This window comes from Osmerus mordax, chromosome 25 (assembly GCF_038355195.1).
Source record: "Osmerus mordax isolate fOsmMor3 chromosome 25, fOsmMor3.pri, whole genome shotgun sequence".
Lineage (NCBI taxonomy): Eukaryota > Metazoa > Chordata > Actinopteri > Osmeriformes > Osmeridae > Osmerus > Osmerus mordax.
This window is the reverse complement of record NC_090074.1, coordinates 9862374-9885818: the sequence shown is the minus strand read 5'-3', so window position 1 is coordinate 9885818 and position 23445 is coordinate 9862374. Positions and strand designations below refer to the sequence as shown.

Below are 23445 nucleotides of genomic sequence, written 5' to 3'. Positions count from 1 at the left end.
GGCTCGAAAGACCGTTGCGTCAGCAAAGGCTTTCTTCTTTCGTATCTCAACTGGAGAGAGAATGGGGGATCGCATGCCTTCCTCGCCAGAAAAAACCCCTCTCTCGTTCACCCTTCGATAGCTCAGTTGGTAGAGCGGAGGACTGTAGGTCAAACGCGGTTAGAAATCCTTAGGTCGCTGGTTCAAATCCGGCTCGAAGGAGGGATGTTTTGGGGTCAAATATTGCCTATCCGACAGCAAGGCTACTCTACCGGCAGGGAAACCCGCCCCCATTTTAAAAGAGGTCTCAAAACAGGTTTCCCTGACCGGGAATCGAACCCGGGCCGCGGCGGTGAGAGCGCCGAATCCTAGCCACTAGACCACCAGGGAGAGCTCTGCTTCCTCGGGCTCACTCTGCTCGCTCACTGTCAAAGATGAGGGCCAAGTTGCAAGGCTAAGCTTTCAAATGAACCTACCACCAGGGAGCGCTTGGCTTCCTCTTGCGCCAGAAAAGGCACCGCTGAGATTTGAACTCAGGATCTCCTGTTTACTAGACAGGCGCTTTGACCAACTAAGCCACGGCGCCTTGCTTGGCGCTCCACGACGGGCTCAGGCTGCTGTTTTCTCTTCGGGTAGGTGCTTTAAGGTTTTCAAACAAGAAAACACTCGTCCCTGGGTGGGCTCGAACCACCATCCTTTCGGTTAACAGCCGAACGCGCTAACCAATTGCGCCACAGAGACCCTGTCTCCACGGGACCAGGACTCGAAAAAATGGAAGGAAACGCTGGGAGACGTGGGCCAAAACTCCCCATGATGAAGAGGAGGAGGAGCGGCCATACTAATAACTCTTCCTGTGATCTGTCAACGGGAGTTTGGGAAGCAAAGACAACGACTCTGGTGGGACTCCAACCCACAACCTTTGAATGGCTTTTCTTTGCCCTGCCTAGAAGTGGTGGCATGACTCACTTTGAGGGAAAGCAATCAGAGCTTGATTTTGCCAGTTCTGTAAAAGAGTGAGCTCTCACTGCGTCCGCAAGAAAGACGTCCTTTTCCCGATGGAGGGCCACACATAATCTCCGCTGACCCCGACGTGATTTGAACACGCAACCTTCTGATCTGGAGTCAGACGCGCTACCGTTGCGCCACGAGGCCCACGTGCATGCAAGGAGGCAACATTCTGACGTGGACTCTGATGTGCAAACGCTGTGCCGCAAAGTGCGCTCAGAGTACCAACTATGGCGTGAACGCCATCAGGATTGACGTTCCAATGGACGTCGCCAAGCTTCTCCTGGGATTCAACGAGATTAGTGCCTGTGCAACACTAGCTGAACGATTCCACAGAACAAGTCCCCAAAAACCCAATTCTAATTGCAACCTGACTGAGATCACGCAGACTCAGTCTCGTGACCCCTGCAGCTGTTCATTGAAACCAATCTCATAACAAGTTCAAAATCTAACTCCTTCATACGATCCATATTGTCCTTACTTGAACAAATCCATTGTCAAAGGTATTTGGACGGGTGCGTGTTCACTAATGCTGACGACTGGCGAAGTATTTCCATTCTTCAACGAGCAAACCCCGCTACACTTGCCAGGGATTCGCCATACGATCCTTAAGGGTTCGTGTGGGCGAGGAGATTTACATGCGCAAGTTCCACGAAACACCCTGTGTTTTCCGTCCTTCCAGAGCCCGGATAGCTCAGTCGGCAGAGCATCAGACTTTTAATCTGAGGGTCCAGGGTTCAAGTCCCTGTTCGGGCGGCGTGCGTTCAAACCCTGTCGGAGCGGTCCACCTTTGACTCTCTCTCATGTACCTCACTTTGAGGAAGCTTTTAATCTTGAGGGTCCAGCTTTCGAGTCCCTGCGTGAGCTGTGTGTTCAAACTACACAGCGTGACTTGGTGGCACGCCTTACTTTGAGACAAAGGACGCAAAAAGCCAGCTGTCACCAAGCTTTCGGCTGAACCTAAAGTTCCCTGACCGGGAATCGAACCCGGGCCGCGGCGGTGAAAGCGCCGAATCCTAGCCACTAGACCACCAGGGAGAGGCTCGAAAGACCGTTGCGTCAGCAAAGGCTTTCTTCTTTCGTATCTCAACTGGAGAGAGAATGGGGGATCGCATGCCTTCCTCGCCAGAAAAAACCCCTCTCTCGTTCACCCTTCGATAGCTCAGTTGGTAGAGCGGAGGACTGTAGGTCAAACGCGGTTAGAAATCCTTAGGTCGCTGGTTCAAATCCGGCTCGAAGGAGGGATGTTTTGGGGTCAAATATTGCCTATCCGACAGCAAGGCTACTCTACCGGCAGGGAAACCCGCCCCCATTTTAAAAGAGGTCTCAAAACAGGTTTCCCTGACCGGGAATCGAACCCGGGCCGCGGCGGTGAGAGCGCCGAATCCTAGCCACTAGACCACCAGGGAGAGCTCTGCTTCCTCGGGCTCACTCTGCTCGCTCACTGTCAAAGATGAGGGCCAAGTTGCAAGGCTAAGCTTTCAAATGAACCTACCACCAGGGAGCGCTTGGCTTCCTCTTGCGCCAGAAAAGGCACCGCTGAGATTTGAACTCAGGATCTCCTGTTTACTAGACAGGCGCTTTGACCAACTAAGCCACGGCGCCTTGCTTGGCGCTCCACGACGGGCTCAGGCTGCTGTTTTCTCTTCGGGTAGGTGCTTTAAGGTTTTCAAACAAGAAAACACTCGTCCCTGGGTGGGCTCGAACCACCATCCTTTCGGTTAACAGCCGAACGCGCTAACCAATTGCGCCACAGAGACCCTGTCTCCACGGGACCAGGACTCGAAAAAATGGAAGGAAACGCTGGGAGACGTGGGCCAAAACTCCCCATGATGAAGAGGAGGAGGAGCGGCCATACTAATAACTCTTCCTGTGATCTGTCAACGGGAGTTTGGGAAGCAAAGACAACGACTCTGGTGGGACTCCAACCCACAACCTTTGAATGGCTTTTCTTTGCCCTGCCTAGAAGTGGTGGCATGACTCACTTTGAGGGAAAGCAATCAGAGCTTGATTTTGACAGTTCTGTAAAAGAGTGAGCTCTCACTGCGTCCGCAAGAAAGACGTCCTTTTCCCGATGGAGGGCCACACATAATCTCCGCTGACCCCGACGTGATTTGAACACGCAACCTTCTGATCTGGAGTCAGACGCGCTACCGTTGCGCCACGAGGCCCACGTGCATGCAAGGAGGCAACATTCTGACGTGGACTCTGATGTGCAAACGCTGTGCCGCAAAGTGCGCTCAGAGTACCAACTATGGCGTGAACGCCATCAGGATTGACGTTCCAATGGACGTCGCCAAGCTTCTCCTGGGATTCAACGAGATTAGTGCCTGTGCAACACTAGCTGAACGATTCCACAGAACAAGTCCCCAAAAACCCAATTCTAATTGCAACCTGACTGAGATCACGCAGACTCAGTCTCGTGACCCCTGCAGCTGTTCATTGAAACCAATCTCATAACAAGTTCAAAATCTAACTCCTTCATACGATCCATATTGTCCTTACTTGAACAAATCCATTGTCAAAGGTATTTGGACGGGTGCGTGTTCACTAATGCTGACGACTGGCGAAGTATTTCCATTCTTCAACGAGCAAACCCCGCTACACTTGCCAGGGATTCGCCATACGATCCTTAAGGGTTCGTGTGGGCGAGGAGATTTACATGCGCAAGTTCCACGAAACACCCTGTGTTTTCCGTCCTTCCAGAGCCCGGATAGCTCAGTCGGCAGAGCATCAGACTTTTAATCTGAGGGTCCAGGGTTCAAGTCCCTGTTCGGGCGGCGTGCGTTCAAACCCTGTCGGAGCGGTCCACCTTTGACTCTCTCTCATGTACCTCACTTTGAGGAAGCTTTTAATCTTGAGGGTCCAGCTTTCGAGTCCCTGCGTGAGCTGTGTGTTCAAACTACACAGCGTGACTTGGTGGCACGCCTTACTTTGAGACAAAGGACGCAAAAAGCCAGCTGTCACCAAGCTTTCGGCTGAACCTAAAGTTCCCTGACCGGGAATCGAACCCGGGCCGCGGCGGTGAAAGCGCCGAATCCTAGCCACTAGACCACCAGGGAGAGGCTCGAAAGACCGTCGCGTCAGCAAAGGCTTTCTTCTTTCGTATCTCAACTGGAGAGAGAATGGGGGATCGCATGCCTTGTTCGCCAGAAAAAACCCCTCTCTCGTTCACCCTTCGATAGCTCAGTTGGTAGAGCGGAGGACTGTAGGTCAAACGGGGTTAGAAATCCTTAGGTCGCTGGTTCAAATCCGGCTCGAAGGAGGGATGTTTTGGGGTCAAATATTGCCTATCCGACAGCAAGGCTACTCTACCGGCAGGGAAACCCGCCCCCATTTTAAAAGAGGTCTCAAAACAGGTTTCCCTGACCGGGAATCGAACCCGGGCCGCGGCGGTGAGAGCGCCGAATCCTAGCCACTAGACCACCAGGGAGAGCTCTGCTTCCTCGGGCTCACTCTGCTCGCTCACTGTCAAAGATGAGGGCCAAGTTGCAAGGCTAAGCTTTCAAATGAACCTACCACCAGGGAGCGCTTGGCTTCCTCTTGCGCCAGAAAAGGCACCGCTGAGATTTGAACTCAGGATCTCCTGTTTACTAGACAGGCGCTTTGACCAACTAAGCCACGGCGCCTTGCTTGGCGCTCCACGACGGGCTCAGGCTGCTGTTTTCTCTTCGGGTAGGTGCTTTAAGGTTTTCAAACAAGAAAACACTCGTCCCTGGGTGGGCTCGAACCACCATCCTTTCGGTTAACAGCCGAACGCGCTAACCAATTGCGCCACAGAGACCCTGTCTCCACGGGACCAGGACTCGAAAAAATGGAAGGAAACGCTGGGAGACGTGGGCCAAAACTCCCCATGATGAAGAGGAGGAGGAGCGGCCATACTAATAACTCTTCCTGTGATCTGTCAACGGGAGTTTGGGAAGCAAAGACAACGACTCTGGTGGGACTCCAACCCACAACCTTTGAATGGCTTTTCTTTGCCCTGCCTAGAAGTGGTGGCATGACTCACTTTGAGGGAAAGCAATCAGAGCTTGATTTTGCCAGTTCTGTAAAAGAGTGAGCTCTCACTGCGTCCGCAAGAAAGACGTCCTTTTCCCGATGGAGGGCCACACATAATCTCCGCTGACCCCGACGTGATTTGAACACGCAACCTTCTGATCTGGAGTCAGACGCGCTACCGTTGCGCCACGAGGCCCACGTGCATGCAAGGAGGCAACATTCTGACGTGGACTCTGATGTGCAAACGCTGTGCCGCAAAGTGCGCTCAGAGTACCAACTATGGCGTGAACGCCATCAGGATTGACGTTCCAATGGACGTCGCCAAGCTTCTCCTGGGATTCAACGAGATTAGTGCCTGTGCAACACTAGCTGAACGATTCCACAGAACAAGTCCCCAAAAACCCAATTCTAATTGCAACCTGACTGAGATCACGCAGACTCAGTCTCGTGACCCCTGCAGCTGTTCATTGAAACCAATCTCATAACAAGTTCAAAATCTAACTCCTTCATACGATCCATATTGTCCTTACTTGAACAAATCCATTGTCAAAGGTATTTGGACGGGTGCGTGTTCACTAATGCTGACGACTGGCGAAGTATTTCCATTCTTCAACGAGCAAACCCCGCTACACTTGCCAGGGATTCGCCATACGATCCTTAAGGGTTCGTGTGGGCGAGGAGATTTACATGCGCAAGTTCCACGAAACACCCTGTGTTTTCCGTCCTTCCAGAGCCCGGATAGCTCAGTCGGCAGAGCATCAGACTTTTAATCTGAGGGTCCAGGGTTCAAGTCCCTGTTCGGGCGGCGTGCGTTCAAACCCTGTCGGAGCGGTCCACCTTTGACTCTCTCTCATGTACCTCACTTTGAGGAAGCTTTTAATCTTGAGGGTCCAGCTTTCGAGTCCCTGCGTGAGCTGTGTGTTCAAACTACACAGCGTGACTTGGTGGCACGCCTTACTTTGAGACAAAGGACGCAAAAAGCCAGCTGTCACCAAGCTTTCGGCTAAAGTTCCCTGACCGGGAATCGAACCCGGGCCGCGGCGGTGAAAGCGCCGAATCCTAGCCACTAGACCACCAGGGAGAGGCTCGAAAGACCGTCGCGTCAGCAAAGGCTTTCTTCTTTCGTATCTCAACTGGAGAGAGAATGGGGGATCGCATGCCTTGTTCGCCAGAAAAAACCCCTCTCTCGTTCACCCTTCGATAGCTCAGTTGGTAGAGCGGAGGACTGTAGGTCAAACGGGGTTAGAAATCCTTAGGTCGCTGGTTCAAATCCGGCTCGAAGGAGGGATGTTTTGGGGTCAAATATTGCCTATCCGACAGCAAGGCTACTCTACCGGCAGGGAAACCCGCCCCCATTTTAAAAGAGGTCTCAAAACAGGTTTCCCTGACCGGGAATCGAACCCGGGCCGCGGCGGTGAGAGCGCCGAATCCTAGCCACTAGACCACCAGGGAGAGCTCTGCTTCCTCGGGCTCACTCTGCTCGCTCACTGTCAAAGATGAGGGCCAAGTTGCAAGGCTAAGCTTTCAAATGAACCTACCACCAGGGAGCGCTTGGCTTCCTCTTGCGCCAGAAAAGGCACCGCTGAGATTTGAACTCAGGATCTCCTGTTTACTAGACAGGCGCTTTGACCAACTAAGCCACGGCGCCTTGCTTGGCGCTCCACGACGGGCTCAGGCTGCTGTTTTCTCTTCGGGTAGGTGCTTTAAGGTTTTCAAACAAGAAAACACTCGTCCCTGGGTGGGCTCGAACCACCATCCTTTCGGTTAACAGCCGAACGCGCTAACCAATTGCGCCACAGAGACCCTGTCTCCACGGGACCAGGACTCGAAAAAATGGAAGGAAACGCTGGGAGACGTGGGCCAAAACTCCCCATGATGAAGAGGAGGAGGAGCGGCCATACTAATAACTCTTCCTGTGATCTGTCAACGGGAGTTTGGGAAGCAAAGACAACGACTCTGGTGGGACTCCAACCCACAACCTTTGAATGGCTTTTCTTTGCCCTGCCTAGAAGTGGTGGCATGACTCACTTTGAGGGAAAGCAATCAGAGCTTGATTTTGCCAGTTCTGTAAAAGAGTGAGCTCTCACTGCGTCCGCAAGAAAGACGTCCTTTTCCCGATGGAGGGCCACACATAATCTCCGCTGACCCCGACGTGATTTGAACACGCAACCTTCTGATCTGGAGTCAGACGCGCTACCGTTGCGCCACGAGGCCCACGTGCATGCAAGGAGGCAACATTCTGACGTGGACTCTGATGTGCAAACGCTGTGCCGCAAAGTGCGCTCAGAGTACCAACTATGGCGTGAACGCCATCAGGATTGACGTTCCAATGGACGTCGCCAAGCTTCTCCTGGGATTCAACGAGATTAGTGCCTGTGCAACACTAGCTGAACGATTCCACAGAACAAGTCCCCAAAAACCCAATTCTAATTGCAACCTGACTGAGATCACGCAGACTCAGTCTCGTGACCCCTGCAGCTGTTCATTGAAACCAATCTCATAACAAGTTCAAAATCTAACTCCTTCATACGATCCATATTGTCCTTACTTGAACAAATCCATTGTCAAAGGTATTTGGACGGGTGCGTGTTCACTAATGCTGACGACTGGCGAAGTATTTCCATTCTTCAACGAGCAAACCCCGCTACACTTGCCAGGGATTCGCCATACGATCCTTAAGGGTTCGTGTGGGCGAGGAGATTTACATGCGCAAGTTCCACGAAACACCCTGTGTTTTCCGTCCTTCCAGAGCCCGGATAGCTCAGTCGGCAGAGCATCAGACTTTTAATCTGAGGGTCCAGGGTTCAAGTCCCTGTTCGGGCGGCGTGCGTTCAAACCCTGTCGGAGCGGTCCACCTTTGACTCTCTCTCATGTACCTCACTTTGAGGAAGCTTTTAATCTTGAGGGTCCAGCTTTCGAGTCCCTGCGTGAGCTGTGTGTTCAAACTACACAGCGTGACTTGGTGGCACGCCTTACTTTGAGACAAAGGACGCAAAAAGCCAGCTGTCACCAAGCTTTCGGCTGAACCTAAAGTTCCCTGACCGGGAATCGAACCCGGGCCGCGGCGGTGAAAGCGCCGAATCCTAGCCACTAGACCACCAGGGAGAGGCTCGAAAGACCGTCGCGTCAGCAAAGGCTTTCTTCTTTCGTATCTCAACTGGAGAGAGAATGGGGGATCGCATGCCTTGTTCGCCAGAAAAAACCCCTCTCTCGTTCACCCTTCGATAGCTCAGTTGGTAGAGCGGAGGACTGTAGGTCAAACGGGGTTAGAAATCCTTAGGTCGCTGGTTCAAATCCGGCTCGAAGGAGGGATGTTTTGGGGTCAAATATTGCCTATCCGACAGCAAGGCTACTCTACCGGCAGGGAAACCCGCCCCCATTTTAAAAGAGGTCTCAAAACAGGTTTCCCTGACCGGGAATCGAACCCGGGCCGCGGCGGTGAGAGCGCCGAATCCTAGCCACTAGACCACCAGGGAGAGCTCTGCTTCCTCGGGCTCACTCTGCTCGCTCACTGTCAAAGATGAGGGCCAAGTTGCAAGGCTAAGCTTTCAAATGAACCTACCACCAGGGAGCGCTTGGCTTCCTCTTGCGCCAGAAAAGGCACCGCTGAGATTTGAACTCAGGATCTCCTGTTTACTAGACAGGCGCTTTGACCAACTAAGCCACGGCGCCTTGCTTGGCGCTCCACGACGGGCTCAGGCTGCTGTTTTCTCTTCGGGTAGGTGCTTTAAGGTTTTCAAACAAGAAAACACTCGTCCCTGGGTGGGCTCGAACCACCATCCTTTCGGTTAACAGCCGAACGCGCTAACCAATTGCGCCACAGAGACCCTGTCTCCACGGGACCAGGACTCGAAAAAATGGAAGGAAACGCTGGGAGACGTGGGCCAAAACTCCCCATGATGAAGAGGAGGAGGAGCGGCCATACTAATAACTCTTCCTGTGATCTGTCAACGGGAGTTTGGGAAGCAAAGACAACGACTCTGGTGGGACTCCAACCCACAACCTTTGAATGGCTTTTCTTTGCCCTGCCTAGAAGTGGTGGCATGACTCACTTTGAGGGAAAGCAATCAGAGCTTGATTTTGCCAGTTCTGTAAAAGAGTGAGCTCTCACTGCGTCCGCAAGAAAGACGTCCTTTTCCCGATGGAGGGCCACACATAATCTCCGCTGACCCCGACGTGATTTGAACACGCAACCTTCTGATCTGGAGTCAGACGCGCTACCGTTGCGCCACGAGGCCCACGTGCATGCAAGGAGGCAACATTCTGACGTGGACTCTGATGTGCAAACGCTGTGCCGCAAAGTGCGCTCAGAGTACCAACTATGGCGTGAACGCCATCAGGATTGACGTTCCAATGGACGTCGCCAAGCTTCTCCTGGGATTCAACGAGATTAGTGCCTGTGCAACACTAGCTGAACGATTCCACAGAACAAGTCCCCAAAAACCCAATTCTAATTGCAACCTGACTGAGATCACGCAGACTCAGTCTCGTGACCCCTGCAGCTGTTCATTGAAACCAATCTCATAACAAGTTCAAAATCTAACTCCTTCATACGATCCATATTGTCCTTACTTGAACAAATCCATTGTCAAAGGTATTTGGACGGGTGCGTGTTCACTAATGCTGACGACTGGCGAAGTATTTCCATTCTTCAACGAGCAAACCCCGCTACACTTGCCAGGGATTCGCCATACGATCCTTAAGGGTTCGTGTGGGCGAGGAGATTTACATGCGCAAGTTCCACGAAACACCCTGTATTTTCCGTCCTTCCAGAGCCCGGATAGCTCAGTCGGCAGAGCATCAGACTTTTAATCTGAGGGTCCAGGGTTCAAGTCCCTGTTCGGGCGGCGTGCGTTCAAACCCTGTCGGAGCGGTCCACCTTTGACTCTCTCTCATGTACCTCACTTTGAGGAAGCTTTTAATCTTGAGGGTCCAGCTTTCGAGTCCCTGCGTGAGCTGTGTGTTCAAACTACACAGCGTGACTTGGTGGCACGCCTTACTTTGAGACAAAGGACGCAAAAAGCCAGCTGTCACCAAGCTTTCGGCTGAACCTAAAGTTCCCTGACCGGGAATCGAACCCGGGCCGCGGCGGTGAAAGCGCCTAATCCTAGCCACTAGACCACCAGGGAGAGGCTCGAAAGACCGTTGCGTCAGCAAAGGCTTTCTTCTTTCGTATCTCAACTGGAGAGAGAATGGGGGATCGCATGCCTTCCTCGCCAGAAAAAAACCCTCTCTCGTTCACCCTTCGATAGCTCAGTTGGTAGAGCGGAGGACTGTAGGTCAAACGCGGTTAGAAATCCTTAGGTCGCTGGTTCAAATCCGGCTCGAAGGAGGGATGTTTTGGGGTCAAATATTGCCTATCCGACAGCAAGGCTACTCTACCGGCAGGGAAACCCGCCCCCATTTTAAAAGAGGTCTCAAAACAGGTTTCCCTGACCGGGAATCGAACCCGGGCCGCGGCGGTGAGAGCGCCGAATCCTAGCCACTAGACCACCAGGGAGAGCTCTGCTTCCTCGGGCTCACTCTGCTCGCTCACTGTCAAAGATGAGGGCCAAGTTGCAAGGCTAAGCTTTCAAATGAACCTACCACCAGGGAGAGCTTGGCTTCCTCTTGCGCCAGAAAAGGCACCTCTGAGATTTGAACTCAGGATCTCCTGTTTACTAGACAGGCGCTTTGACCAACTAAGCCACGGCACCTTGCTGGCTGGCCACCTTGAGGAGTGATGGGCAAGAAGGGGTGTAGAACAGAGGAGTGTTGGAGAGGAAAGAGGGATTAGAAGAATGGGGAAGACAGAAGTGGACCAGCCAGTCTGACACATCCATTACAGAAGGATAATGATTTGAGGATTATGCAGATCATAATCCCTATCTGTCTTTCCACCAATATCTCTACACACATACCTACCAGTGTTTGTCTATGTGTGTGTGTCCATACCTACCAGTGCTGTGTGTATGTATACAGACCTACCAGTGCTGTATGTGTGTGCTTGTGTGTGTATGTCTATACCTACTAGTGCTGTCTGTGTACGCCTCTCTTAAAACACACACAAAAACACACAAAATCTGAAAGAATGTTGGTGACACACCTTTTAAATATTTATTTCATCAGCAGGACCATAATCACAAGCAGAGAAGCTGAGTGGTCAGAGTAATGTGGGCGTGGTCATATAAACAAGCGGTGGGCATTGCCAGACAGTCGACTGGGTGAAGACAGTCCGGTGGGTGTGACATGACAGTCAAGTGGGCGTGGACAGATATACTGGTGGGCGTGGTCGGATAAGGCAGTACAAATGTTTGACATAGATTATTTAATCTCATGAGCAACATACAGCAGATCACCACAGAAACAAAGTTTGAAGCATCAATACAGTAATTGGGGCACTTTTCTTTAGCCCGGCTCTCCTCTCTCTTTGATTGTCTAAAGTCCGTCCCAGTGCTGGTGTTTTACACCTCACATAGTCCCAGGTCTCTGGAAAGGCTTTCTGATTGTCTGAGGTTTTTAGGGCTCGGCCAGCTCTGCATTATGATTGGGTAATGGCTTGGAGGTCTTGAGCAGTTCTGCGGCCGACACCCTCTCTCTGGCCGTGGGCTTCTGGCTCCGCCTCCTCTGCAGGAACGCCATGAAGCTGTCGGTCTTGGAGGTTGACCTTTGACTCTGGTCTTGGCTGCGGGGGTCACAGCTCCCTCGGGAGGGCGACCCTACCGCCTGTCTGCCCCCCGACACCTCCACACTTTCCTTGGAGGAGAGGAGCTTTTTCTTTGACCTGAGAGAGGAGAGGAGAGGACAGGAGAGAGGAGAGGAGCGGACGAGAGAGGTGGAGAGAGGGAAGGAGAGCAGACGAGACGAGAGAGGAGGAGAGAGGGGAGGAGGAGAGAAGAAAGGAAAGAAAGGAGAAGAGAGGGGAGGAGGAGAGGGGGAGAGGAGGGATTGCAGTCAGACAGTTGGCATCTTTCTCGATAAGCAGTGAGACAGAAGTCATACCTGTGTATGATGGTGAAGAGGTCCTCGGCATGGGGATGATGGAGGTCATCCTTATCCCCTTGACAGAGCATCCTAATCTGGGGCACAGAGCTCCTCTCTCCCCCCATCTCCTCCAGACACACACCTGCTGAGAAAACAAGCCTATCAGCCAACTACCTGTACCTGTGCAGGTACAGTAGCCTGTACCTGTACTTGTACCTGTACCTGTAGCTGTGTGCTTAACTGTACCCGTGTGTGTACCTGTACTTGTATATCTGTACTTGCACCTGTAAGTGTACCTGTATCTGTGCAGTTCAGGTAGAAGGATGACGGTCTCAGGATGACATCTGGTTTTCTGGGGACAGGGGGCGGAGTCAGCTTCTTATTCCTCTGAAGAGAACATTCTGGAATTCTGTTTGGAGCAGACCCCTCTCCACTTCTGGTCTCTGGTTGGCTGACGGTACGGGCCAGTGATGAGTCAGTCACATGACCAGGGGGCCAGTGAGGTTGCTGCTGAGTGATGTCATCACTAATGGACACGATCTGAGGCTGGTGAGACCTCTTAGGTTTGGGCCTTCTGACCTTCATATAGAGGACCTCTCTCTGATCTTGCCCCTCTCCCTGGTCCTGGCTCTGCCCCTGCCCCCGCTCCTGTCCCTGTCCCTGAGGGGGGTGAAGGGGTACAGGCTGACCCTGTGGGGCTGGGGGGGTCTCTGTCTCTGCTGTGTGACCAGGCAGCCACCTGGGCACCGGGGGCTTGGCTGCCACAGGTGGCGGCCTACCTTTAGGACCCTGAGTCAGCGGTGGGCAGGAGGCCTCCCCAGTGGTGACATCATCGTGTGGCTCAGGGGTGTGGTCAGCATTGTGGGCACCGAGGGGGCGGAGCCGGATGGTGCTGAGGTCTTCCTGCGTGACCACGGGCATCACCGCCACGCTGGCGCTCAGGCCTCGGAGACGGCAGAACGCAGACGAGTCGGAATGGCGTCGCGTGGCTCTGGGGCGGAGTGAGGGGTCAGGGCCAGGAGCGGGGCCTGGGGATGGCGAGGTGGGGGCGGGCAGCTCCAGAGACAACCTCACCCTGCTGCCCTGAGAGGGGGGGGAGGCACGGGGTCTCATCCTGCATCCCAGGGGGGAAGGGCCCGTGATGGTGGAGGTGGGGGTGACAGGGGGGGAGAGGGTAGGGGGTTGGACGTGGGTCTGGGAGGGCAGGGGGGGGTTGAGGGTGCCCCGGGGGGGTAGGGGGGGTAGGGGGGGCTTGTTCCTCCCCCAGCCCCGCCCCACTCCAGGCAGCATGGTGCAATAGGGATCCATCACCTCTGGTTGCTCCAGGTTACCGCTGTTGACAGACAGCTTTCCCTTGGCGGGGTTAACGGGGGAAGGCTCCTCCCCGGCTCGGGGTTTGGAGATGAGGATGAGGTCAGGCAGGAAGCAGAGCGGGTCATTGGGCAGGTACAGGCTCTGGGTCCTACTTTCTCTGGTCTCAGAGGAGGTGCCGTCTCGGCGGAGGGATATGCTGCGCTGCGGCGGGGCCGGTCTGCGTTTGCTCTTCCTCAGGATGATGCTGCGAGACCGTGAGCGGCACACCCCCTCAGGGGAGGAGTCTGAGGGTGTGAGCCAATCAGGACCAGCGCTGGGGTGGGAGCTGTCCAACTCCTCCCGAGGGGGGAGGGGCTTGGAGGCCAAGACCGCCGAGAAGGAACGACCTCTGAACTCCGGGCTGTTTGATGATGTCATCCGCCCCCCTCCCTCAGGAAGTCTGGCCTCCCCTCTACCCTCCCACCCCTCCCCAGGTTTCCCAGCACACCCTGGAGCCAGTGTGGCGACTCCTGATCTTTCCGAGTGGCGCTGTGCGTCGGGGTGCTGGCAGCGGGAGCGGACCAGGTCAGGGCAGGGAGACAGCTGCTGGTAGCCCCGCCCCCACAGCGGGGAAAAACTGGACTGGGGGGGGGCATCCCAGGAAGGGGGGGGGCACTGCAGACCCCCAGGGTCCATGCTAGCTCACCAAGATCAGGGTAGACCAGGAGAGATACAGAACAGTACAATAGAGTTCAATAGAGTTCAGTACAGATTAGTCCAGTCCAGCAGAGTTCCGTAGAGTACAGTAGAAAGCAATGTAGATCAGTAGAGACCAGTAGAATTCAGTAGAAATGAGTAGAGTCCAGTAGAGAACAGTAGAGTCTACAGTAAAGCAGTGTAGACCTGGAGAGACCAGAAGGGGTCAGCAGTTCAGCCAGTGGATTGGTTGCTGTGACAACAGAGCTCCGTGTTCCAAACCTGATGAACAACAGAGGAAAACAGCGTCAGAGATGCCCTCCTTCACTCCTGTCCTTCTCCTCTCCTCCTCTCTCTTTTTCCCTCTACCACTCCACTCCTCCCTTCACCCTTATCCTCCTCCACTCGACAACACCTCTTCTGTTAGACAAGTCTTGGTGAGGACGAACTGGACCGAGAGAGAGGGAAGGTAAGAGAGATAGAAAGAGAGAGAAAGAGAGGAAGTAGGAAGTGAAAGGAAGTCAGGTGGCTGAGTGGTGAGGGAATCGGGCTAGTAATCCGAAGGTTGCCAGTTCGATTCCCGGTCATGCAAAAACTGACGTTGTGTCCTTGGGCAAGGTACTTCACCCTACTTGCCTCGGGGGAATGTCCCTGTACTTACTGTAAGTCGCTCTGGATAAGAGCGTCTGCTAAATGACTAAATGTAAATGAAAGGAGAGATAATGAGAGAGGAGGGAGAGTAAAGAGAGAAAGCAAGGAGAACGAGAAGGACAGAAACATATCTCGGTTTATCTTGAGATGCATCTGATTTGGTTGAGGGGGTGATTTCCATGGCAACTGCTAGTCTGCCTGCCATTCCACAATCAGAAAAACAACAATAAACATTCTATGTTTATTCTATGTATGTATAGACTACCCTTCACAGTCTACATATTGACCATATAGACCTCTACACGATCTACACAGTTCACATATAGACCTACTCCACACAGTTTACAGCCTACAGCAGACCTAGTCAACACAGTTTACATACTGTATAGACCTATACTCAACACAGTTTACAGCCTACAGCAGACCTAGTCAACACAGTTTACATACTGTATAGACCTATACTCCACACAGTTTACAGCCTACAGCAGACCTAGTCAACACAGTTTACATACTGTATAGACCTATACTCAACACAGTTTACAGCCTACAGCAGACCTAGTCAACACAGTTTACATACTGTATAGACCTATACTCAACACAGTTTACAGCCTACAGCAGACCAAAACCACAGCCCTGTGTATGAACTTGCTTGAGGTAATAGCAGACAGACACATCCACACATTCACAGCAACATACTACGTGTTTGCATTATACACAGATACAATTGTACATACATACATACGTACATACATACACCAACCCAGACACTGACACACTGACACACAGATCCACTGACAGCAGACACAGGAGAAAGCAGTGATTGGCAGGATCCCAGTTAGCTGTGAAGACACAGAGAAATGTCAGAGTCGTAGAGGTGCACGCTGGGGAGGGTGGAGCAGAAACATCCCAGAATACAAATAACCCACATTACATCATAAACTATCTCTATGGCAACAACCTCTGTGTGTTAAAAGAAAGAAAATGGTCTGTTTCTTTACTGTGCCTGGCCTGCTTGGGTCTGATCTTGTCTATTTTGGCCTGGCCTAACCTGGTCAGGTGTGGTCTCTGGCCTAGCCTGGTCTGGTGTGGTCAGGGCTGTTCTCTGGTCCAAACCGGACTGGACTAAGCTGGTCTGGTCTGGTCTAGTCAGTGGCTGGGTATGGGTCTGGACTTGGTTCTTGGCCTGGGTCTTTTCTAACTGCCACTTCCTTAATTACATTAGAGATTAGAGCATCGTCATGGCACAAGAACTTGTGTTGTAACTTCCTGTTTAGATATATTGCTCTCTGTCCTCTGCCTCTGCCATCTGTATGACAACAGAAGGGGGGGGGTGGCAGAGAGAGAGAGAGAGAGAGAAAGAGTGACAGAGAGGGATGAAGATACGGGGATAGAAAGAGAGAGGGATGAAGAGAGTGAAAGAGAGGTAGAGAAGGATACAGACAGTGACAAAGAGGTATAGAGGCATATGGAGAGAGGTATATAGAGATAGACGGGGAGGGGTGGATAAAGAGAGGGAGAGGGGAGGGATGGAGAGGGAGAGAGAGAGAGAGGGAAACAGAGCGAGGGAGATAGAGAGAAGGATGATGAGCAGTCTAAGGGAGGTGACCTGTCGAGAGAAGAGACACTGGGACACATGGCAGTTACATGCAAGCATGCACACACACGCACACACACACGTAAACACTCCACACACACACACACATGCATGCACGTCAACACTCCACACCCACACAGGTAGGTACGTAAACAGACAGCCACAGCGGTTGTATATTGGACTGTTGATATAAAACATGATCACAACATGCCACAGAACCAACAAGACACACACACACACGCATGCACGCGCGCACGCATACACACGCTAGGACATCAAGCTATCATCAATGACAACACTCCCTGCTAACCCTCCCTGCCCATCTCTCTGCCCCCCTGCTACCTACCTCCCGGAGACAGCGAGGCTGGGGTTGAGGCTGGGGCTGAGGCTAGAGAACTGAGGCTGGAGAGGACTCTCCTCTGTGCCGCAACTGCAGCAACAGTAATAGCTCCTCTCTATGTGTTACAACAGACTACTCCCTCTCTCTCTCTCTCTCTCTCTCTCTCTCTCTCTCTCTCTCTCTCTCTCTCTCTCTCTCTCTGTCTCTCTCTCTCTCTCTCTCTCACTCTCTTCTATGGCCCAACACATTCACCCACTGTTGCCATGACAATTCGAAGTGGGCTGCCTGCCTTGATGCTAACAGAGAAACGGAGAGAGAGAGAGAGAGAGAGAGAGAATGGGAGAGAGAAGGGGAGAGACAGAGAGAGAGAGAGAGAGAGAGAGAGAGAGAGAGAGTGTGTGTGTGTGTAGAGAGACAGGGGGAGAGAAAAGGAGAAAAGAGAGACGGAAGAAGGGTTAGGGAGGTGAAGAGAGAGATAGGCGGAGGGTTAGGGAGGTGAAGAGATAGGAAGAGGGTTATGATAGTAAACAGAGAGAGGTGTTGTTATTTCTTGTTGCGTACAGCACATGTCAGTCAGTGGAGCTGCCAGGCAGCAGGAAGATAATAAACTATTCATATCCCGCAGACACCTCATCCATAACATACTCGTCCATAACAAACTCTTCCATAACACACACCTTATTCATAGAACACACCTCATCCATAACATCTTCATCCATAACATCTTCATCCATAATACCTTCATCCATAACAGACTCATCCAGAATATGCACCTCATTCATAGCATACCCTCATCCACAAGACTCATCCATAACAGACTCATCCATAAATACCCATCCACAACACGCTTGTTTATAGCAGACTCATCCATTTACATTTACATTTACATTTAGTCATTTAGCAGACGCTCTTATCCAGAGCGACTTACAGTAAGTACAGGGACATTCCCCCCGAGGCAAGTAGGGTGAAGTGCCTTGCCCAAGGACACAACGTCAGTTGGCATGACCGGGAATCGAACTGGCAACCTTCGGATTACTAGTCCGACTCCCTCACCGCTCAGCCAACTGACTCCCATCCATAACACTCTCATTGAGAAAACACCCTCATCGACAACATATTCTCAACCACATTTGATGTCAAGGCGCACATGAAGCCTGGATAATGTGGCTGTCACCTTGGTTACCTTAGATCTGTTCTGTATCTCTCTGCAGGAGGTCTGGAGGTGGAGGTGGTGGTGCAGATCAGGGGGTCTGGAGGTTTGCAGGAGGAGGTCTGCAGGAGGTGGTGTCGATGCGGTGTGAGGACAAAGCGGTGAGGTCAAGACCAAATGGAGGAGGAGTGATGTCCGGCTACTCAGCAATCAGAACAGGATCAGTCTGGTGACAGAGGACGTGGGAAACACAGATTAGAGAGAGGGCCGAAGAAATGCAGACGCGAGAGAGTGCCGAAGAAATGAAGGCAGACAGACAGAGAGAGGTAGAGGGTGGGGTTTTGTACAGCATAGAAACGTTACCCTCCTACTTCCACTTCTGCTTCTATTATGCCACAGATGTTGATCAAGGTTTTTCACACGTCCACACCCATGGCCCCCCCCCCCCCCCTCCCCCCCAGACACAGCCCTGCAGCTGATTGGAACCGTTTCAGGGTGGCTGTTAGGGTGGGGCACCTCAGTCACACAGACCAGTGGAGGGAAACAAAATAATCATCTCTGGCACACACATATATATATACACACACACACAGTAATATCATATATACATCACGCATACACACATAGCTTTCATTTATAAGCGACATACATCCTTTGAACCTGCGACCTCTTGTTCGGCAGTCAAGTGTTCTACCACACACTTTGACACTCTGAGCCCGACGTGTGTTCAAACATCTTTATTTATCAGACATGTACAATGTAGTCGGAGGAGAGGTCCCCTCACAAAACAGATATACAGAAACACACACTCAGAGGCACTTTTCTTATTGATAGCAAACTCTTGGTGTTCCTGTTGTGAGTTTTTAACACTGATGAACATAAGTCCTTATCCGACCTCTGGACCTCCCAGCCTCCACAAAAACAGCTGCGGCTACTGTGACAACACACACGGCCCTGTTGATCGTCGGACAAGACGGTTTCCGTGGCGTCCAGAGCCGCCAATCACCAGGAAGCGGCCGTTACCCCCACCTCGAGTTCCCAGTGACATCATCAAGGTGAGACAGAGTGGTGACAAGCTGGGGTGGAATGCCGCTGTGTAGGATGTGAACTGCTCGACACAGGTAGTTTGTTCTGAAGTCTCTTTATCCTGGTGGCCAGGCTGAGTCCTGATTGTGTGTGTGTGTGTGTGTGTGTGTGTGTGTGTGTGTAAAAGAGAGTGTTTTTGCAGAACGGTGAGTAACTTGTGCTTGGTGTGATTCTGAGGCACTTCGTCTGTGTAGCAGAGTAGAGCAGAGGACAGTAAAGCAGAGTACAGTAAAGAAGAGTAGAACAGAGCAGAGCGAAGCAAGATAGACTAAAGAAGAGTCTAGTAGAGCAGAGCAGAGCACACTAGAGGAGAGAATAGCAGAGCACATTAGAGCAGAGTACACTAGAGTATAGCAGAGCAGAGCGGAGGCAGGACAGCTGTGTAGCACGGCGCCCTCTGTTGGTCTGTAAGGAGCAGCTCACACGTTCAGGATCTCAAACTCCTCCTCAGACTCAAAAAGCTGGTCAGGCGACTCGATGAACTCTGGTCAGACAGACAGACAGACAGATGCTATGTTTTATTGCTGGTACATTCAGACAGGTGGACAGCAAACACAGGCAGACAGAGAGACAGACAGGTTCATTCCTCTGACCTGCACCGGTGGTATGGACCTCAGGTTTTGTGGGCGGGACGAAAGGTGGCCAATGAGGAGGATGGTTCTCCACCAGCTCAAACATGCGCTGACTCCTCTTCTTCAAGATCTCCTGGGGACGTCAGCAACAACAGCATGATGTAAACAACCATATCAACAACACAATGTAAACAAAATCAACAGCATTTGTTGGCCAATGTAAACCACAACATCAACAACACGATGTAAACTACAATTTTAACATGGAAACCACATCAACACAATGGAAAGAGTAACAACACTGTGTAATCGACATCAAGAGCATGATGTAAACAACATAGACACAATGTAAACAATAACAACACGAACAACAATATGATGTAAACAAAAACAACAACCACATAATGCTGTGATTTAGATGATGTTAAACGTTTACCTGCTGGACCAGATAGCACCAGCTGTCAAAGTCCTCCTCGCTCTGACAGAAGAAACCCTGCAGACAGAACACACACCGTCACACACACTGCACTGTATACGAGGCTGTGTGCATTTCTGTGTGTGTTAACAGGGCGACAGAGGGGTCCAGGCTGTGTGTATGTGAGGAATGTGTGTTACCAGGGAAACCGAAGGGTCCAGGCTGGTGATCTTCATGCGTCGAGGCGTCCTGGTCCAGTGGTAGCTGTGGTCGTCCATGGCAACGCCTGGCTCCGTCTCCACTGTGGTTTGCGTAGTGTGGGGGTCAAGGTACAGCAGCTCCTCTCCTAGGGGGTCAGGGAGGTGGGGGTGTAAGACCTAGGTTGAATATATATAGGTTGAGACAATGACGTCATCATAACACGAAAGCTTGGATTTCATGACACCAGCGGTAACTCGTCACAACAAAACAGCAACAGAACCCTGAATGAGTGGGGGTCTAGGGTCAGGGTGTGGGGTCTGGGTCGGGTGTCATGGGCTGGGTATGGACTCACCTAGGCTGCCTATAAAGTAGTAGGCCAGGTTGGGCTTGCCCCCCAGAACACCACAGGACTGGGGCATCTTGAAGCACTCCTGGGGAGGCGGAACACATGTCTTATGACTGCCACATAACGGCTACTGTCCAATGACAGGAGACATAAAGTGTATTGTGAGACCAGGAAGCAGGAAGTACCTTAAGGGCCTGTATGTAGACAGGGTTGATGTTGTTGATGCCCATACGCAGAGGGATCACCAGCAGCAGGGGCTTCCAGTGTGGGGTGTGGGGCTGGGAGTGGGTGTGTGTGTGAGGCTGGGAGGGTTTGTGTGTGTGGGGCTCATGGTGAGTGTGTGTGTGAGGCTGGAAGTGCGTGTGTGTGTGGGGTTGTGAATGTCTGTGTGTGTGGGTCTTATGTTGAGAGTGTGTGTGGGGTTGAGAGTGTGTGTGTGCATGGGTCTGATGGTGTGTGTGCGAGTGAGGGCAGACAGAGCCTCGTTTTCCCGCTGTGTAGAAACAAATGTGGTCAGGGGCGTTGCTAGGGGAGTCAGCAGGGGGGAACACCTCCCCCCAACCACAGGAAGGGCGGAGCCTGCTGCCACTTCCTGTCTGTAGACACTGCTTCTCTGTGGAACATAGAACACATGTTTAAACTGTGGATAACATGAAACACAGGTTTTCACAGTGGCACGTAGGACTTCCAGGCAGGAAAAGATAAACAATTCAAAGGTTGTGAGTTTGAGTCCCACCAGAGTCACTGTCTTTAAGGTGGATCGGTGATGGAACAGTTGACAGCAAATCAGGAGCTGCAGGTTCAAATTCTGCCCCCCCCCCCCCCCCAAGAGAGAGAGAGAGAGAGAGAGAGAGAGAGAGAGAGAGAGAGAGAGAGAGAGAGAGAGAGAGAGAGAGAGAGAGAGAGAGAGAGAGAGAGAGAGAGAGAGAGAGAGAATAAAGACTCACTGATGTCTTCAATCACCACAGTGTTGTCCATTGACACATAGACGGCCAGAGAGTTCCAGTCATCAAACAGCACCAGTTTCCTGCTGGGCACCGAAGCACAAGCTCAATACACAGTGTGTGTGTGTTTGTACTGTATGTTTGTGTCTACTCTTATGTGTGTGTGTGTGCATGCACTGTATATATGTGTACGGTGTATATGTGTACTGTATGTGTGTGTCTACCATACGTACTTGAGCACCTGTGCCACAGTGTTGGGTCCATACCACTCTCCTACAGACTTGCCCTCTCCTACCCCCATCTGGGCTGCAAACACACAACAACACAACAACCACGGTCACCTTCACTTTTTCCTCTCTCTCCCCCTCCCACACTCTCCCACCCTGTCTCTCACCCATCTGATGGATGGAGAAGCAGTACCCCCCCATCCACCCTCTCTATCGCTCCCTTATCCATCTTATAGATGGAGAAGCAGTACCCCTCCCTCCCTCACCCATCTGATGGGCGGAGTAGCAGTACTTAGTAGCAGTAGGGAGTCAGTTGGCTGAGCGGTGAGGGAGTCGGGCTAGTAATCCGAAGGTTGCCAGTTCGATTCCCGGTCATGCAAACTGACGTTGTGTCCTTGGGCAAGGCACTTCACCCTACTTGCCTCGGGGGAATGTCCCTGTACTTACTGTAAGTCGCTCTGGATAAGAGCGTCTGCTAAATGACTAAATGTAAATGTACTTCTCCCTCCCTCCTTCCCTCCCTCACCCATCTGATGGGTGGAGTAGCAGTACCCCTCCCTCCTTCCCTCTCTCGCTCCCTCACCCATCTGATGGATGGAGTAGCAGCAATCCTTCTTGTCCAGGAAGCAGTGCAGGATGCGGGTGTAGTCTTCTGGCTGTTCCCTCTCCCCCCTCCATCTCCACGCTGCAGACATGGGGCAGGGGGATATAAATACAGGTACACAGAGATACAGTATAAACAACCACACATAAACACAGTAAACTCATAGATACAATATACACACGTATAGATACAGAACACTCACACACATAGATATAGTATACTCACACAGTACACACACATAGATACAGCATGCACACACACACACAAACCCATACACAGTGAGCTCACCTCTACCCAGGTGTGAGCAGAGTAGGGCCTGAGCCAGGATCATCTGACCGCAGCGCAGCATGCATCCCCAGCCTGCATCTGATGAGGGCCCGGTCCCTCCTGCACGCACACACACAAACACACACAGGTTTAGAACTGCAAAGTTCCTAGTTCACCTGTTACATCCTTTCCTAAGGACCAAAGGAGGAAATATTGATGTTTTACTGACCTATGGGGCAGAACTTCTTCCTGTAACTGAACCAGAGGCGTGACTGGATGTCTGACAGCAGCTCTGCTCTCTCTGGTCAGAAACATAAAGAGGCAGGAATGTACAGGTAGGCTAAACATCCTTACATAACAGATAATACACACCACACTAACACAAAATATGGCAGAAGACAGTAAAACACTATGGAGGTACAAGCTACACAGTCCTGTAGGATCCATACCTGTCTTAACATTGTAACTCTTCCCGAGGACCCACACGGGCTCTTCGGTGTCGGGCAAGTCCTCCAAGAACTCAGAGAACACGTTTATTTGGTTTTCATACTTGGCTAAAACTGCCGTGGGACACAGACACGGAGAGCGGAGTGTGAGTTCATCATGACTCGTGCAAAATGGTCGATCTAAGAGTAATCACTATCTGTTCCATTATCTAACACAGCTAGCTACTGCTTGGGTAACACCGGCTAGATCTGATATTATACAACATACAACAGTAAGCCTGTGTACGGAATCGGGCTGGACACATTTTTTAAAGAGTAAAATATCCCGATATCACTTTGTTAAGACAGCCGGGTGACCATAACAGACATATCAAAGAACAATGGCTAAAACTTATATCCAAATATTTCACTTCCTGATAACGAATCTGATGACTGTAGCCCCGACAGACACTCAATACGGGGTCATTTTGTAACTCATATTTTGCAGGGCGAGTAGTGCTGCGAAAATGCTGTATGAACACAAAATAAATCTAGATTTGTTTTAACAGTTTTTGTTTACCTGCCTCCATCCTCCGACTGTCATCGATGCATCGGCAGGCAGTGATACAAACACACAGCTTAGCTTCTTGGTTGTTGTAGTTTTTCAAATATTTTAGTCGAATAGAAT

The 23445-nt window shown here is 51.7% G+C and overlaps 2 protein-coding genes and 33 non-coding genes across 35 annotated transcripts; 11 read left to right on the top strand and 24 right to left on the bottom strand.

The window, feature by feature from the left end:
• The first annotated feature begins 111 nt into the window (after positions 1-111).
• Positions 112-201, top strand: trnay-gua (transfer RNA tyrosine (anticodon GUA)). Its single transcript is given in 2 exon segments — positions 112-148; positions 166-201. It is a non-coding gene; the product is annotated as a tRNA-Tyr (tRNA).
• Positions 202-297: 96 nt separating this feature from the next.
• On the bottom strand, positions 298-369 carry trnae-cuc (transfer RNA glutamic acid (anticodon CUC)). The gene has a single exon. It is a non-coding gene; the product is annotated as a tRNA-Glu (tRNA).
• Positions 370-491: 122 nt separating this feature from the next.
• trnat-agu (transfer RNA threonine (anticodon AGU)) lies at positions 492-565 on the bottom strand. Its single transcript has one exon. It is a non-coding gene; the product is annotated as a tRNA-Thr (tRNA).
• Positions 566-646: 81 nt separating this feature from the next.
• On the bottom strand, positions 647-720 carry trnan-guu (transfer RNA asparagine (anticodon GUU)). The gene has a single exon. It is a non-coding gene; the product is annotated as a tRNA-Asn (tRNA).
• Positions 721-1059: 339 nt separating this feature from the next.
• On the bottom strand, positions 1060-1131 carry trnaw-cca (transfer RNA tryptophan (anticodon CCA)). The gene has a single exon. It is a non-coding gene; the product is annotated as a tRNA-Trp (tRNA).
• A 536-nt stretch (positions 1132-1667) lies between these two features.
• On the top strand, positions 1668-1740 carry trnak-uuu (transfer RNA lysine (anticodon UUU)). The gene has a single exon. It is a non-coding gene; the product is annotated as a tRNA-Lys (tRNA).
• A 210-nt stretch (positions 1741-1950) lies between these two features.
• On the bottom strand, positions 1951-2022 carry trnae-uuc (transfer RNA glutamic acid (anticodon UUC)). The gene has a single exon. It is a non-coding gene; the product is annotated as a tRNA-Glu (tRNA).
• A 113-nt stretch (positions 2023-2135) lies between these two features.
• On the top strand, positions 2136-2225 carry trnay-gua (transfer RNA tyrosine (anticodon GUA)). The gene is given in 2 exon segments: positions 2136-2172; positions 2190-2225. It is a non-coding gene; the product is annotated as a tRNA-Tyr (tRNA).
• Positions 2226-2321: 96 nt separating this feature from the next.
• Positions 2322-2393, bottom strand: trnae-cuc (transfer RNA glutamic acid (anticodon CUC)). The gene has a single exon. It is a non-coding gene; the product is annotated as a tRNA-Glu (tRNA).
• Positions 2394-2515: 122 nt separating this feature from the next.
• Positions 2516-2589, bottom strand: trnat-agu (transfer RNA threonine (anticodon AGU)). The gene has a single exon. It is a non-coding gene; the product is annotated as a tRNA-Thr (tRNA).
• An 81-nt stretch (positions 2590-2670) lies between these two features.
• trnan-guu (transfer RNA asparagine (anticodon GUU)) lies at positions 2671-2744 on the bottom strand. The gene has a single exon. It is a non-coding gene; the product is annotated as a tRNA-Asn (tRNA).
• A 339-nt stretch (positions 2745-3083) lies between these two features.
• Positions 3084-3155, bottom strand: trnaw-cca (transfer RNA tryptophan (anticodon CCA)). Its single transcript has one exon. It is a non-coding gene; the product is annotated as a tRNA-Trp (tRNA).
• Positions 3156-3691: 536 nt separating this feature from the next.
• On the top strand, positions 3692-3764 carry trnak-uuu (transfer RNA lysine (anticodon UUU)). The gene has a single exon. It is a non-coding gene; the product is annotated as a tRNA-Lys (tRNA).
• A 395-nt stretch (positions 3765-4159) lies between these two features.
• On the top strand, positions 4160-4249 carry trnay-gua (transfer RNA tyrosine (anticodon GUA)). Its single transcript is given in 2 exon segments — positions 4160-4196; positions 4214-4249. It is a non-coding gene; the product is annotated as a tRNA-Tyr (tRNA).
• Positions 4250-4345: 96 nt separating this feature from the next.
• On the bottom strand, positions 4346-4417 carry trnae-cuc (transfer RNA glutamic acid (anticodon CUC)). The gene has a single exon. It is a non-coding gene; the product is annotated as a tRNA-Glu (tRNA).
• Positions 4418-4539: 122 nt separating this feature from the next.
• trnat-agu (transfer RNA threonine (anticodon AGU)) lies at positions 4540-4613 on the bottom strand. Its single transcript has one exon. It is a non-coding gene; the product is annotated as a tRNA-Thr (tRNA).
• Positions 4614-4694: 81 nt separating this feature from the next.
• Positions 4695-4768, bottom strand: trnan-guu (transfer RNA asparagine (anticodon GUU)). Its single transcript has one exon. It is a non-coding gene; the product is annotated as a tRNA-Asn (tRNA).
• A 339-nt stretch (positions 4769-5107) lies between these two features.
• trnaw-cca (transfer RNA tryptophan (anticodon CCA)) lies at positions 5108-5179 on the bottom strand. The gene has a single exon. It is a non-coding gene; the product is annotated as a tRNA-Trp (tRNA).
• Positions 5180-5715: 536 nt separating this feature from the next.
• Positions 5716-5788, top strand: trnak-uuu (transfer RNA lysine (anticodon UUU)). Its single transcript has one exon. It is a non-coding gene; the product is annotated as a tRNA-Lys (tRNA).
• A 389-nt stretch (positions 5789-6177) lies between these two features.
• Positions 6178-6267, top strand: trnay-gua (transfer RNA tyrosine (anticodon GUA)). The gene is given in 2 exon segments: positions 6178-6214; positions 6232-6267. It is a non-coding gene; the product is annotated as a tRNA-Tyr (tRNA).
• Positions 6268-6363: 96 nt separating this feature from the next.
• trnae-cuc (transfer RNA glutamic acid (anticodon CUC)) lies at positions 6364-6435 on the bottom strand. The gene has a single exon. It is a non-coding gene; the product is annotated as a tRNA-Glu (tRNA).
• Positions 6436-6557: 122 nt separating this feature from the next.
• Positions 6558-6631, bottom strand: trnat-agu (transfer RNA threonine (anticodon AGU)). The gene has a single exon. It is a non-coding gene; the product is annotated as a tRNA-Thr (tRNA).
• An 81-nt stretch (positions 6632-6712) lies between these two features.
• On the bottom strand, positions 6713-6786 carry trnan-guu (transfer RNA asparagine (anticodon GUU)). Its single transcript has one exon. It is a non-coding gene; the product is annotated as a tRNA-Asn (tRNA).
• A 339-nt stretch (positions 6787-7125) lies between these two features.
• Positions 7126-7197, bottom strand: trnaw-cca (transfer RNA tryptophan (anticodon CCA)). The gene has a single exon. It is a non-coding gene; the product is annotated as a tRNA-Trp (tRNA).
• A 536-nt stretch (positions 7198-7733) lies between these two features.
• Positions 7734-7806, top strand: trnak-uuu (transfer RNA lysine (anticodon UUU)). The gene has a single exon. It is a non-coding gene; the product is annotated as a tRNA-Lys (tRNA).
• Positions 7807-8201: 395 nt separating this feature from the next.
• trnay-gua (transfer RNA tyrosine (anticodon GUA)) lies at positions 8202-8291 on the top strand. The gene is given in 2 exon segments: positions 8202-8238; positions 8256-8291. It is a non-coding gene; the product is annotated as a tRNA-Tyr (tRNA).
• A 96-nt stretch (positions 8292-8387) lies between these two features.
• Positions 8388-8459, bottom strand: trnae-cuc (transfer RNA glutamic acid (anticodon CUC)). The gene has a single exon. It is a non-coding gene; the product is annotated as a tRNA-Glu (tRNA).
• Positions 8460-8581: 122 nt separating this feature from the next.
• Positions 8582-8655, bottom strand: trnat-agu (transfer RNA threonine (anticodon AGU)). Its single transcript has one exon. It is a non-coding gene; the product is annotated as a tRNA-Thr (tRNA).
• Positions 8656-8736: 81 nt separating this feature from the next.
• Positions 8737-8810, bottom strand: trnan-guu (transfer RNA asparagine (anticodon GUU)). Its single transcript has one exon. It is a non-coding gene; the product is annotated as a tRNA-Asn (tRNA).
• Positions 8811-9149: 339 nt separating this feature from the next.
• Positions 9150-9221, bottom strand: trnaw-cca (transfer RNA tryptophan (anticodon CCA)). The gene has a single exon. It is a non-coding gene; the product is annotated as a tRNA-Trp (tRNA).
• A 536-nt stretch (positions 9222-9757) lies between these two features.
• On the top strand, positions 9758-9830 carry trnak-uuu (transfer RNA lysine (anticodon UUU)). Its single transcript has one exon. It is a non-coding gene; the product is annotated as a tRNA-Lys (tRNA).
• A 395-nt stretch (positions 9831-10225) lies between these two features.
• Positions 10226-10315, top strand: trnay-gua (transfer RNA tyrosine (anticodon GUA)). The gene is given in 2 exon segments: positions 10226-10262; positions 10280-10315. It is a non-coding gene; the product is annotated as a tRNA-Tyr (tRNA).
• A 96-nt stretch (positions 10316-10411) lies between these two features.
• trnae-cuc (transfer RNA glutamic acid (anticodon CUC)) lies at positions 10412-10483 on the bottom strand. Its single transcript has one exon. It is a non-coding gene; the product is annotated as a tRNA-Glu (tRNA).
• Positions 10484-11051: 568 nt separating this feature from the next.
• On the bottom strand, positions 11052-13677 carry si:ch73-362m14.2 (NHS-like protein 2). Its single transcript, XM_067228860.1, has 3 exons — positions 12243-13677; positions 11965-12091; positions 11052-11746 (listed from the first exon to the last, which is right to left on the bottom strand). Exons 1-3 carry the CDS (start codon positions 13675-13677, stop codon positions 11482-11484), a joined length of 1827 nt encoding a protein of 608 aa, XP_067084961.1. The 3' UTR covers positions 11052-11481.
• A 4715-nt stretch (positions 13678-18392) lies between these two features.
• atg4a (autophagy related 4A, cysteine peptidase) lies at positions 18393-23354 on the bottom strand. The gene is made up of 13 exons (XM_067228949.1): positions 23338-23354; positions 22782-22892; positions 22562-22633; positions 22354-22452; positions 22045-22146; positions 21468-21540; positions 21238-21317; positions 20476-20903; positions 20297-20375; positions 19944-20089; positions 19765-19821; positions 19350-19461; positions 18393-19240 (listed from the first exon to the last, which is right to left on the bottom strand). Exons 1-13 carry the CDS (start codon positions 23345-23347, stop codon positions 19176-19178), a joined length of 1434 nt encoding a protein of 477 aa, XP_067085050.1. The 5' UTR covers positions 23348-23354; the 3' UTR covers positions 18393-19175.
• Positions 23355-23445: the final 91 nt, after the last annotated feature.

Excerpts from the sequence above, each read along its gene's own strand:
- atg4a (XM_067228949.1), bottom strand. Across the intron at positions 21,318-21,467 it reads ACTGTGGCACAGGTGCTCAA|GAAACTGGTGCTGTTTGATG; the intron begins GTACGTATGGTA and ends GGTGCCCAGCAG. Across the intron at positions 19,462-19,764 it reads GGTGCTATCTGGTCCAGCAG|GAGATCTTGAAGAAGAGGAG; the intron begins GTAAACGTTTAA and ends TGACGTCCCCAG.
- si:ch73-362m14.2 (XM_067228860.1), bottom strand. The coding sequence starts at position 13,677 with ATGACATCATCAAACAGCCCGGAGTTCAGAGGTCGTTCCTTCTCGGCG. Across the intron at positions 12,092-12,242 it reads CCTGAACTGCACAGATACAG|CAGGTGTGTGTCTGGAGGAG; the intron begins GTACACTTACAG and ends TTGTTTTCTCAG. Across the intron at positions 11,747-11,964 it reads CTCTTCACCATCATACACAG|GTCAAAGAAAAAGCTCCTCT; the intron begins GTATGACTTCTG and ends CTCCTCTCTCAG.